The sequence below is a fragment of the Ruditapes philippinarum genome, unplaced genomic scaffold (genome assembly GCF_026571515.1).
Source record: "Ruditapes philippinarum isolate M1 unplaced genomic scaffold, ASM2657151v2 ctg10995_1_1_1_1, whole genome shotgun sequence".
In the NCBI taxonomy this organism is placed as follows: domain Eukaryota; kingdom Metazoa; phylum Mollusca; class Bivalvia; order Venerida; family Veneridae; genus Ruditapes; species Ruditapes philippinarum.
The window spans coordinates 1,114-15,250 of record NW_026863794.1 but is presented as its reverse complement, the minus strand read 5'-3'; the positions used below and the strand labels follow the sequence as shown (position 1 = coordinate 15,250).

At 32.1% G+C, this 14,137-nt stretch overlaps 1 protein-coding gene across 2 annotated transcripts; it reads right to left on the bottom strand.

Moving 5' to 3' along the window:
- Window positions 1-467: 467 nt before the first annotated feature.
- On the bottom strand, window positions 468-12,670 carry LOC132723351 (uncharacterized). Of its 2 annotated transcripts, none has more exons than XM_060708047.1 (2): window positions 12,528-12,670; window positions 468-1,522 (listed from the first exon to the last, which is right to left on the bottom strand). In XM_060708047.1, exons 1-2 carry the CDS (start codon window positions 12,616-12,618, stop codon window positions 1,272-1,274), a joined length of 342 nt encoding a protein of 113 aa, XP_060564030.1. In that variant the 5' UTR covers window positions 12,619-12,670; the 3' UTR covers window positions 468-1,271. The 2 variants fall into 2 exon arrangements, with proteins under 2 accessions (XP_060564030.1, XP_060564031.1); XM_060708048.1 differs by lacking the exon at window positions 12,528-12,670 and adding an exon at window positions 2,589-2,738.
- Between the last annotated feature and the right edge of the window lie 1,467 nt (window positions 12,671-14,137).

Genomic DNA, 14,137 nt, shown 5'->3' with positions numbered 1-14,137 from the left:
ATTAAAATAAACCCACCTTGATAAAATAAAAAATATTGTGACTCTTTGTGCTCGGTATGAAAACGGTTGCTGGGAAAAAATTCAAATGCTTTAAAATTAAAACTTATTAAAAAATAAAAATTAGTGTGCAAAGTACTTATTTGTAAAGTCAAGTGTAGATCACTCTTTTGTAGAGGGTTCATATACCCCAAAAAGGTTTCATCATCTCAAAAATATCTTGTATGTAAAATATGTTTCCCTCAAAGTCATTCCCGGTTTCTTTATGCCAAATTATCTTGAGCATCTTTGAGAACTATTGCTTCGAGTCTACAAATGTCATTTAACTATTCTGTTATGTCAAAGAATTTCTCATCGCTTCTATTTCAAGACACATCTAGTGTGTGACTTCTACTTTCATCAACTCATTTTATCTATCTCTTGAATCACCTGACCCTATATCTAGAAAGTTACCAAACGTATCCGGACTACATATGATGTATCGCTGTCGTTATCGGCTGCTCTATCTACAATTGTATCAGATAAAATTGGATCACTTTGGTCTTTAAATAGAACGTCTTCAAACACATTGCTGTCTGCAACTGTGTAATCTTTCGCTATATCTACAACAGCACTCGTCGGATCGCTTTCGGGTACATCTTCCTGTTCGCCTTTTCTTCTCTTCTCTGCAGCTAACAGACACATATTCATCAAACATTTCAGAGCCTCGTTTTGGTATTACACAAAAACTTCATCCAGATATACATGCATATCTTCTTCAAGTGGAAAACTTGATCCTCTTTCAGTTGATGGCCAAATGTTAGTTGGTTTATAGATACCTGCCTCTTTATCAATTGCAATCTGTAACATTTCCTCCTGATAAGCTTTATCAATGGTTTCAAATAAAGTTGTCTTCTCTGCTTTAAAACGTGTTCATTAAGCTTATACAAATGAATCTTCATATTTGTCCCAGCAATGGTTTGATCATCAAAACCTGGTGTAGTACTTTTAGCAATTTCTTTTTCATGCCTTGGTTCTCGACGTTCGTCACTTTTGATGTCAGATGTGAAAACTGTCCCTATCGTAGATTGAATACTTTTATCAGTGGCACTAATGTCACTTTCGATATTTAAAGATTTGTTTTCTTTCAGAGGTTTAGTGTCTGACATTGTATTTTTAGCATTTTTGGTTTCCATTGGTGACTTATCCAAAAGATGGTCCGACTAGCTTAGCCAGCTGTCTTTCAATGTCTTCCATACTTGGAATGTCTCTTGTAAACTTTTCACCACTTTCATCTACAATCTTCTCAATATCTTCACTTTTCTTGCTTTTAGGTTTTTACCTTTGTTTTTCCTTTGATTACGGGCGTCTGTGAACTTTCGGGTGGCATATTTCACTGAAGTTTTCAACTCTTTGTCATTCTTCACACCAAACTTCTCTATAAATATACCACATCCGTTTCCTATACCAATGTGTAATACAGCTTTGTCGAACGTTGCACTGGTTGGAATGATGACGTCATCATTGTTTGGACTAATGAGGATATCTGTAAGAAAAAAAAAAGAATTTGAAAAAAATAGTAGCGTATTTATAATTTTGGAAACTTTTTTTATTTAACACTGACATTGAAGACGGGTTATAAATGTTTTCCAGAGTTTCTTTTATAAAGTTAATTATAATTTAAAAATACATATTAAGGGCCTCTTATTCTATTTAGTCGATATTTTGAAACAATTTGATTACATTTAGTTACCAAAGTTTTATTAATGGCGGACTTGGTAAAGATGCCAATGTTTCTATTAATATTCCTAGGAAAGAACTTTGGATTGTATAGGAGGGCCAAAGTGTTTTCCTATATAGTTTGATTGCCAAATGCTTTTAACAGCCCGCGTTAATTTTCGTGGGAATTTATATAGAAACAGTTGTTCCCTCCTATACCAACCCACATTCATGACCGATATATTTGAAATTTATTTTCAAAGTGATTAAAGCTAAATATCTGCTGTCTGTAGTATACAAAATTAAATGCTATTAAAATACCTGTATAAAAATACCTTTTGAATGGCACATACATGAAGTCGTTGCTAAACATTAAAACCCCTACTTTGAAATAGCACTGTAAATGTTTTACTCCGTTCCATAATTTTTTCTGTTTACGTTACTATGTTCCCAATATGTGTTAATATACAGAAGACCATTCCCTTTTTTACTTCATTTTTTTCCCCAAGAATTTGGCTTAAAACAAACTTAAAATTTTTTACCATTCATCAATTTTAATTATAAATTTTATTTTTTTAAAATATTTCATTACATACTGTTTAATATTATGCTCTTTAACGTCAGTCCTTATTTTCATAAAAAAAGCTCGTTCATATTTTTGGCGGTTTATATCACATGCATATAGACATTTTTAATCTGTCATTAAATGAATGGAAAGTCGACAGAAAACCTTAATTTTGAAAATGTCTTACTGCTTCAAAATCGTTAAACGTTTCCGCTTCTGAGCAGTCCATATAAGTTTTATTTATAAAACTTCTAAACGAAATGAGAAATTAAACTAACGGAGTGATTTCTTTTTACAACGATAATTCAGATAATAATTGAAAACCTACCTTTAAATGTGCTTTCAGCTACACGTGGGTTATCATTTTGCGAACTTTTCTCCATTTTCCAGGTAATTTTTGCCTCTTAATAACTTTTAATAGCAAATATTTTCGTCTGCACTGTAAGTGTGCGACATTTCAATTGCGGTTACTACGTTCTGTTTGTTACGTCACAATCAATGAATGCGCCGTCCAATCATAATGTAGCATTATGGGACGTCGTGACGGTCTTTCCGCAACAGACGTCATTTTGTGAAACGGTGAATCAATAAACATTATATTTTAACTCGTACTTTGACGAACTTCATTTATGAATCCAGGGTTTACATAACATCAATTTAGGTGACTTAATCTACTCTCACATTGGGTAAAAGATGAATATAATTGTTCAAAGTTGATGCGACAGACTATAGTAAAAATAATAGGAAGTTAAACACTTTTCAAACATCACTGATCAGTTCTTGTTCTAAAGAATTTGGGAAGGGCAACTGGTATTCAGTACCCCAGGAGTTGTCCTTTTAGATGATTATGAATCCCCAAAATATGACTTTAGGAAACAATATCATATATTATCTAAATGATATGATAATATATGTTATAATAATATACCCAAAACAACAGTATAAGATAACAGTATGGTAAACGTAATACAATACTCTTTAAGTAACTTTAAGTGTGAATATTGTCAGTGAAAATTCAGTTAGTTATCAGTGTTTAACCATTGCAGTTCAATGGCAGTTTTTTTACTTTATAATACTACCCAAATTTTCACCCGTAAAAACCCCATTTTACAATTTTTTTTTTTTGGGGAGGTTTGAGGGGATTTTTTATTTAAAATATTTAAAAATGAAGATTTAAAAATGACAAAAAAAAATTTTCAATAACCAAAAACCAAACTGATTTTCAGGGGTAGTTTGAAGGGTTTTGGAAAACCAAATGGTGTTTAAAATTTTGGAAATCATCCCTATATATGGTTTTACACTGGCAGTACAATATGTTGTTGGCTTATTACTCTAATGATCCAAAATTAGGTAGAATAAGTTAATTACATTTGTTAAAGTGTAGTGAAGTTTCGAAAGTCAATTAAATCACAGGCAGTAATATATTTATGTTTGTTCATGTTGAATTTAAAAGATGATTTTAATACTGATTACTTTAAAACTTGTTTATCAGTATGGCACTTGAAAGTAAATGGGACTTTCTTAAATTTCTGTGTAAATTGTTAACAATTTTTTTTATGATTAAGAATGATGTGCAATTTGTGTTAGAATGTTAAACGTGACTGGGGGTAAAGCAAAGGGACAAGCAATTTTCTATGCCACTAACGATAAAATTAATTCATCTATGGAGTTGAATTAATTTTGTTGTTAAATCTTTGTTAAAGCTGATGTTTTAACAAAACGATAAGGGTATTTTTTCTGAACAACTAATTTTTTAACAAAGATATTTAACAAAAAAAACTAACAACACTTTGTTATTTTAACACAAATTTAACGATAACAATGTTTTAACATTATTTTGTAAATTTAACAATGATTTCATTGTTAAATATTTAACAAAAGTTTTGAACAACTGGGCCATTATGTTTTAATCGTACTTTGACTCAAAATAATTTGACACATTACTTTTACACTTGTTTTGGTTGCAGTTTGGGAAAAGATAAAGATAATTTCTATCTGTATAGAAGCATGAGAAAAAGAACATGCTTTTCTATTTTTTATTCATTAAAACAATGTCGGATTATCCTGACAAGAACAACAACAAAAATCTTTTCTCCTCCACATATAATATAAAAAACTAATATATAAACAAATATTTATCGCCATTTAAAAAGAAATTTTACTTGGATGACTGATGAATAAACAGAAACGGACGGATATCAAAAATGTTTTATTGTCGACGGGTCCACTTACGGAAACAGTGTGACGTGACTCATGCGACATTATTTGAATTGAATAGAAACTAACCAAAGAGGGAGAGAGTGGTTGCCCGAACATTTCAGAATCGGTTAGAAGAAAGGAAACAAATATCAAGCGCTCAGGAATTTATTTCGGAAATGAACTGAAGAGAAAATGCAGAGAAACATAACTGAACTCACCAATATTCTTGACATATAAAACAAACGTTTTTATTTACATGGGCGATTCCCAATCGAAGGGGAAGAACCATTTTTTGATATAGTATAACATTATTTTAAATATACGGAGATTTGCAATGGCTCATTATGCCACAGAAATGTTTTGGTTTTTATTTCTCAAAAGCTTTATAATTTTGGTGTACTTAAGGAATAACTTAAAAAGCTACTCAATGATCAAAAATCATGAACCATATTTTTTCATCTGTTGCTGTTAAGCAATAACTTCAGTCAAAGGATATTATTTCACATTTTTAAGTTATTTTAAATAAGAAATAAAACCATTCTAAAAACATAAAAATATAAAATTTTCAATTTTGCCCTTTCAAAAAAAGGAAAATTTTTATTTTGTTTCTTTTTAAAAGGCAAAATGCCCTTTTTTTTAACTTCAAAACCAGAAAACCCCTTTAAAATGCATTTTTTTTATTTCCCGGCCCATTTTTTCCTTTTTTAGGAAAACTTCTTTCTTTTTTTTTAGGGCCCAAATTAACCCGCTTTTTAATGGAATGACACAAACTGGGGGCCAATTTGGGGGGTTAATGAAAAAACCGGGGCCGTATAAAAAACCATTTAGGGGAAAGGGTTTCTTAATTTCCAACTTTTTCCCGAATTTTTTCGTTTTTAAAATGTTTGAATCGGGGCTTTAACCCCGGGGGTTTAGGGGGGGGGGACCGGAAGGTTCACTTACCGGTCCGTCCAGGGAAAGGTTTAAATCAAACTGGGGGCCCTGCAAACATTTTTTCCATTTTTTTTGTGTTGGGGTTTTCTTTGGGGTTTTCTGTTTTTTCTCTATTTTGGGAAAAACCCCCGGAGAACTAACACATTTTGGGGTATATGTCCAGGAAAAATTTAAAAAAAATCAATTTTTATTAGTTTTTTACGTCAAAGGTTTTAAAATATTTTTATTGGGAAAAAAAGGGGTTGTAAAAATTAAATTTAAAAAAGATACTAGAACGTTTAATATAATTTAATTTCATACTTTATTTCTTTCTCATATAATGCATGTCAGAAAGAACAGGAATATTTGAGAATATGGGGTGTCTATTCAGTAATCTTGCCGAATATCTTTTAATCATTATCTATAGTTTGCAAGAATATGTTTAAGATATTCATAGCGGCTCATCATGCTAAATCTCATAACACACAGATGAAAATAAATCCTGTATTTATAGAAAAAACTTGAATTTCTGTTATTATATTACTTTTTTTCCTTTAACCTCATGTGAAATAGGCAAGAATTCTCTTTTAAATTTTTGTTCATTAAAGCTGAATTTAGAAGAAAGTAGTCCCGGTAAGACAACCAGTGAAAATAAACCGGAAAATATGTTTCACACTGTAGTGAAAAATAAATTTTACAGGTGAAAATACGGGGAAAATAAAAATAGGCAATTTTATTTTCATCAATTTCCACCGGGGTATTTCTCAATATTTCATTTATAAGAATGTAATAAATGGATATATTTACGTTTCAAACCAAAAATATACATGTATAGAATTTATACAGAAATTCATGATGGGACTTAAAAAAAGTCATTTTAGCGTGATTTGAGTACATAAGATCATTTTAGTATTTTTATCATTAACTTGCCTTAGTATCCATTTAAACTTTGCAAGGGCTGAAAGGTTGCTATTGACTTCGGATATAAATAATCGGCGAGGTACTCCGAAAATTCGTAAAACATGTGAAGGAAATACACCAAAATGAAAGATATATTTTATACCTAAAACTTTGGTAAACTTTTTTCTGATTGGTCGTTTATTTTTAGGTTGTTGTCGCGCCAATTCGTACTACTAGGCATTCGAGCCTTTGTTGTCTAGCTGTCAAGTTTAAGAAAACCCGCCCACCCAACTCATTATTTATGTTGATTGGCAATTTTTAATTATGCAATTTGAGTTTATTGGTTCGTTTACTTTGTTTTAACCCTTTTTTGTATGTTGTAAAGTATTAGTATTTTTAATTATTTATTTGTAATTGAAATGCGCATATATGTGAATGCTCTCTTTACACAGAGATTGAAGATGTACTTTATTGAGGGAGCGTTGGAGTTAAATTGGGACTTCGGTTTTAAAAAATGTTGATCAAAAGCAAGTTGCCTTCCCTTATTTTTGTTAAATAAGAGTCATCAGTCTGAATAAAGAAATTCACATTATGGATATGTGTTTAAATTTGGCTTTTGTATTGTGTCAGTCTATGCATGAGTGTATTGATTTATTTTTGGATGAATGCCTTTTGTATTTTAGATGCTTTGTTACCTTGCTTTATTCTTAAAGCCTATGAAATTTTTTCTTTTATGGGAAAATTGGGCAAAGATTGGCGGGTTTTTCTTATAATTATTTGGGAATTTTTAAACTTTTAACATTAAAAAATTTTACTTGAATTTAATAAGAAATTAAATTTTGAAATAAAATGGAAACAGCAAAACTACATTTTGGCCACAAGCCACCAAAATTTATAAAAATAATTTCCTAAATTTTTTAAAATATGGGAAAACGGGGGAAAAGAAATAGAAAAAAGAAATTTATATTAATTTTTTGGGGCCGGGCCCAAATGGGCAAAAATGCTTTAAACAAAACTGTTTAATAAAAAAACCCCAATTAAAAAAAAAAAGGGGCCCCAAATAATAAATTTTTGGGCTTAATCCCCCCTCCAAAAATAAAAAAATTTCGAAAAGGGGAATTCATAATTTTTTATTTTATTTTTTTTTTTTTTTTTTTTTTTTTTTATAACCAAAGGAAAATGTCTAAATTGAAATTATTTGTGGTTTTTTATTATTAAAGAGAGGTACATGTAAAAGAAATTTATAAAAAAACCATGATATAAGTTCCTTGATTTAATAGAGTATTAAATCGATTCAAATTAAAAAAAATATAAGAAAAAAATGTTAATGATATCAAATTCAGATAATGATATTTATATACTAAATAAGACTTGTTAAAGTTAAAGCCAGGTATGCATTCTGAACAGGCTCTAATTGTACTGTTTGCTGAGCGACAGCAAATTTTTATCTGTTATCCCTTAAATTGAAAACTGACAGTTCGAAAACTGGTCAAAAGTAAACTGGTAGGATAAAATACCCCGTAGCCTTGTTCGATAATACTGAAAGTGTATTATATGGCGACTGATTTGAACCATGTTGTATTTTCGATCCGCGGGGAGCCGGGCGAAAACACAAAGACACGAAAAAAAATCACCATTATTATCGTCTTTTCGCCTTGATCCTTGCGGAGCGAAAAAACGACAAAGTCGTCACATTTGCCGTATTTTTGTTTTTTTCGCCTGGCGTTCAACGGAGCGAAAATACGACATGGCACAAACAGTCACCACTATATTATGTTATAAAATACGCCCGCAACCTTGGTCGATGATGCTGAAATATATTCAATGGACTGGAGAAAGACGCCGGCATTGAGTGACGTCAGACGTGTCAATGGGTGTCACTAAAGGTACCGCAAACAAATACCATTGCTATTTTTATAGTATTATTCTCAACCGCTATTAATCAAGTTGGCGCCTCTAAAGAAACTTAATTAGTCATTACCTTGATTGAATCAAAAGTGCCTGTAGATCTATAAAGCCAGACCACACCAGTGCTGGCTGATCAAGACCTATACAGCTACTGATGGCTGATATATATTTGGCATTTTCATCTTGATATTCCTAAATTAATAATAGATAGATCTTAATATGGAAGCTTGTGTCAAGTTCATAATAAGAAATTCAGTAGGTTCACACGTTTTCATGTTTTGTGGCTATATATAAAGGAAGAGACCCCCCCCCCCCAATTGTGTGTTTGTGGGGGGGGGGACTGTTAACGTCTGCTGTTTGAACAATATATTCGGATACTAGTAAAGATAAATTTTAAGTCAAAACCGCCATTGCACGTAGGATCCCTTTGTATCAATTATTTACATCCAAAAACTATATATCTATACATAATTAAAAAATGATTTTGTACCAATTTAGAATAGATTCGTATACCATTTAGAACAAAGTTGAACCATATTTAATCTAATCTTTATTATCCTATTTAAAGAATGTTGAAAATGAAAAGAATTTATATCCAAAGTCTTTCTTCTGGCCAGAATGCTCGGTTGATGCTGGTATCTGAAATATAAATAAATAAATAAAACGAATGAATAAAATGAAATGAAATGAAGTGAAGTGAATGAATGAATGAATGAATGAATGAATGAACCTAGCTCTTGATAACAATAAAACTAGTATTCATGACACTTTGTGCTCGTGTATCAAATCGGTTGCTGGAAAATCGGTCAAATGCATTTTAAGTTATACTTATATTAGTGCGCAAATTACTTACGTTTTGTAAGTCAAAGTGTAGATCACTCTTTATGTAGAGGCTCATGATACCGAACAGGTTATCATCATTATCACAATATCGTTGTATGTTATCATCAATGTCATTCCTGGCTGTTGTTATGTTCCAGCTTCATTTCTTGATCATTTTGGAGAGCTATTGCTTCGATGTTTACAACTATCGTCCTATCTGAATTCTGTTATGTCACGGTTTCATCATTTGTTTCTATAACAAAAACATCATCTAGTGTGTGACTGGTCTGCTATTTCATCAACTGCATCTATATCTACACTCATTGAATCACCTGACTCTATATCTAGAAAGTCACCAAGCGTATCCGGGTCTACATACAATGTATCACTGTCGTTTTCGGCTGCTCTATCTACAATTGTATCAGTTAAAATTGGATCACAGATTTGGTCTTTAAATAGAACGTCTTCAAAACACATTGCTATCTGCAACTGTGAAATCTTTCGCTATATTTACGGCAGCACTCGTCGGACCGCTTTCGGGTACATCTTCCTGTTCGCCTTTTCTTTCTCTCTCTGCAGTAACTGATACATTTTCATCAAACATTTCAGAGTCTCGTTTTGATAATTACAAAACTTCATCTCAGATATACATACATATCTTCTTCAAGTGGAAACCTTGGTATCCTATTTTTCAGTCGATGGCCAATTTGTGGAGTGTTTTTGTTGGTTTCTGATAGATACCTGTATCTTTATCAAATTGCATATCTGTCAACATTTCCTCTTGGTAAGCTTTATCAATGGTTTCAAATGAAGTTGTCTGTCTATATATCTGCTTTAAAACGTGTTTTTCATTAAGCTATACAAATGAATCTTCATATTGTCACAGCACGATGCGTTTGCACTCTTCACTCAGAACCTGAGTGGTAGTAGTTTTCAGAACACTTTGAGTTTCTTTCTTCACCGTCTGGTATCTCGATGTTATGTCACTACTCATAAGAGTGTCAAAGTTATGATAGAGAGAGAGTGGGTCCCTATCGTAGATTGAATACTTTTATCAGTGAGCACTAAATGTCACTCTTCGATATTTAAAGATTTGTTTTCTTTCAGAGGTTGTAGATGTTCTGACAATTCGAGCGTATTTTCAAGCATTTTCGTGTTTCCATATATTGTGTGTATTAACACAAAGATGGCTGACTAGCTTAGCCAGCTGTCTATCATAGTCTTGCCATACTTGGAATGTCTCTTGTAAACTTTTCACCACTTTCATCTACAATCTTCTCAATATCTTCACTTCTACTTGCTGTTAGGTTTTTACCTTTGTTTTTCCTTTGATTACGGGCGTCTGTGAACTTTCGGATGGCATAGTTCACCGAAGTTTTCAACTCTTTGTTCATTCTTCACACCAAAACTTTCTCTATAAATATACTATACCACATCCATTTCTATACCATATGTAATACACAGCTTCTTGGAACGAACGTCGCACTCATTGGAATGATGACGGTCATCATTGTTTGGACTAATGAGGATATCTGTAAGAAAAAAAAAATATAAAAAATACAGAAATTTAAGAAATTAATATTGTAATGTCAAACATAGATGTGTCGTATTTTAAAATTTCGGAAACTTCTTTTATGCGGGGTTTCCTATATACAAGTATATAGCAGGAATGAACGGAGGACAAACTTGTCTATAAATACATTGCAATGAACGCGACTGTATAAAGTGCCAATAGTTTCTGTATATACCCATGGATGAACACGGACTGTATAGGATTGCCAATGTTTCTATTTATACCGCACAGAATGAAACGTGGAGTTTATAGAGAGCAAGATCTTTCTATATATACTCTTTAAGAATATGGAATGTAGATGATTGCCAATGTTTCTCAAAAAATCAAATGAACGCGGGCTGTATTAGAGTGCCAATGTTTCTATATATTTCAAAGGAATAAGAACGAAACACGGCCCGTAGACAGAGTGCCAATGTTTCTACCATATGTTCAAGGAATAAGAACGAACACGGCCTGTAGAAGAGTGCCAATGTTTCTATATATATATTTTAAGGAATAAGAACAAACACGGCCGGTTTAAGAGTGCCAATGTTTCTGTAAATACCAAGGAATACATTTGTACAACGATTATGGTGTATCTCTTGAAAAAATAAGCAATGGAAATTTATTGATTGATATTTATCAAATTATTCATTTTATTTTCCTTTGAATAATAAGTCCGGTATGTTAAGTTGAACCAAGCATTTGGCTAGTTCTTCAGTGCATGCTCTCTATTTTAAATCTTTATTAGAAAATGATGATTTCTTGCGTAGTCAGCATAGATCAACTGGGCACACTTAAAAACACGAAAAAGTGCAAAAGATGTTGAATAAATATGTTAAAAAATCGATTGAAAAAAACTTATTTTTGTGCTATTCTTAGCCCGATTTATATTAAGTGAAAGGCTTTTCAATTTAGGGTCATTTTTTAACAATTTAATTAATTATTTTAGAAAAACTGAGAAAGAGAATGATCTAAATTTTGCACACAAGTAAACTGTCTAGACCTATATTAAATGAAACATTTATATCGAAAAGTTATTTCCCTTATGGCTTCCCGTCATGTCAAAAAAACTTCAGTGGAGTCCCTTTAAAGTGTAAACTCCCTCCTTAAAATAGCAACACGTGCCATTTTGTTCTATTTAAGTACAGTGTTCATGTACAGATCTTTTCTATGTTACAACTCTTTCAAAAATCGACCATTAGCAACAAACTAATTTTACCTTTAATAAATTTTATAATAAATTTTATTTTTAAAATATTTCATTAAATAATGTATTGCTTTACACATTTTTGTCCCCTTATCTCAGTCCTAAATTTTATAAAAACTCTTTCATAATTTTAATGATTAGATCTATATTATATAGCAAATTTTCATTAATTTTGTCATTTATAGGCACTCTATGCCTCAGAAATCCAAATTTATAAATTCTTTAGAAATGTCAAACATGTGTTTAATAATGATTTAATAATTGATTTAGATCATGTTAGATGATAAACACTTGAAGAAAGTAGCACTGATCATGCGTAAAGGTAGCAAAATGTAAACAAAGTAATATTTTGACTTCCATAAAAAATAATGATTAAAATTATGTCAATTGCAAACAGAGCAACATAGCAAGAAAAGTGCATCCATGCGTATAATGGCATTTTATTAAATATTTGGAAACTGAAACAAGATTTCATAAAAAAAGCTTTTCAAGAAATAAAAATGATAGCATTTCTTAGGCATAATAGGTCTTTAATGTCTGGAAAGTCGTCAAGAAATTCTGATGTTTATCTTCATATTTATTTTACTGCTAAAAATCACGCTTAGCAGACGATCACGCTAAGCAGGCGATCCACTTAGCATATAAATTAAATTAAAAAAAAACTTTTATCGAAAAGAGAAACAAAGTGCGAAAGTAAACAAACATTTTGATTTCTTTTTGCAATACTTATTATTTAAGATAATTCTGATATATAGAAACTCTACCTTTGAACGCGCTTTTAGCTACACGTCGGTTATCATTTTGCGATCTTTCCTCCATGTTCCAGGTAATTTGTCTCTTATTAACTTTTAACATTTGATATTTTCGTCAGCACTGTAAGTGTGCTACATTTCAATTGCGGTTACTAAGTTCTGTTTGTTACGTCACAATCGATGTATGCGCCGTCCAATCATATTTGTAGCGACATGTGACGTTATGACGTCTTTCCGCAACAGACGTCATTTTGTCAATTATATTTTAACTCGTACTTGACGCAGAACAGAACGAACTTTCATTTATGCATACTCATATCATACAGTCATACAAGAACACATAACGGAGATATAACAGTCATACAAATAGACGCGATAGCGTCTTTCCACACAGTAACAGATTTCTTTATTATATTTTAATTTATTTATTGTTTGGTGCTTTACGTCGCACCAAGACAGTATAGGTCATATAGAGACTTTCAAGCTTTACTGGTTGAAGAAGACCTAAGTGTTCTTCCGTGCGTTATTTCAGGTCGAACTGACAGGTGAGTAGACCACCGATGTTCCGTTAGGTAAACGGATAGCTTCGAACTCACAGCGGTGAGGGGACGAGTGCTTTGAAGTGAACGACCTTAACCCACTCGGCCCACCGGCTAGTTGCAATGCTTATGCTTATTCAGATGATGCTAGGTTTCCGGCAGGTAACCGGGGTGTCGACAACTGAAAAACGGCATGATTTTGTATAACAGTGATAACAATGAGCTATCTAGAGCGCCAGCCCAAAATATAAATAATATACTTTTTACTTTTATAACTATAAATTTACTTAACCTTAAGTGGACTTGTACATACGGAAGAGCATTAGTGCCAGGTGTATGTTTTTTACTAACTCGAAATTTCGAGTTACTAACTCGAAATTTCGAGTTACTAACTCGAAATTTCGAGTTACTAACTCGAAATTTCGACTTACTTATCTCGAAATTTCGAGTTACTAACTCGAAATTTCGACTTACTTACTCGAAATTTCGACTTAGTAACTCGAAATTTCGACTTACTAACTCGAAGTTTCGACTTACTAACTCGAAATTTCGAGTTACTAACACGAAATTTCGACTTAGTAACTCGAAATTTCGACTTACTAACTCGAAATTTCGAGTTACTTATCTCGAAATTTCGACTTAGTTACTCGAAATTTCGAGTTATTAACATTACAAGAATGGCCAAAGTTATTAGTTAGATGGTATAAGATATAGTAGGCAGTGCCTTTGAACGATGGAGATGGAGAAACGGGTGCCTGGACAAAAACTATTGAAATTTAACTTAAACTTAGTAATGGCATGTACACACCCGACCTAAAAAATACAAGGCTTCCTTTAATTTGTACGTTCAGGCGTTCTTCAGACGTTGTATTGTATCTCATCTGTTCGAACATATCTTTTCACTAATCATATTCTTCTCATCCCTGTAAAAAAAACCGATCCTATACTTCACGTGTGGGACATCTGAGGAAAGTATCGCGCGGCGTGGCCAAAAATAGGGCGTGCTGAGGCCTTTGTCAAAATTGTTGGACTGACTATATTTCTTGTAAAATCGGATGCTTTTAAATTTAAATTATTCCCAAC

Excerpts from the sequence above, each read along its gene's own strand:
- LOC132723351 (XM_060708047.1), bottom strand. The coding sequence starts at position 12,618 with ATGTTAAAAGTTAATAAGAGACAAATTACCTGGAACATGGAGGAAAGA. Across the intron at positions 1,523-12,527 it reads AGCTAAAAGCGCGTTCAAAG|ATATCCTCATTAGTCCAAAC; the intron begins GTAGAGTTTCTA and ends TTTTTCTTACAG.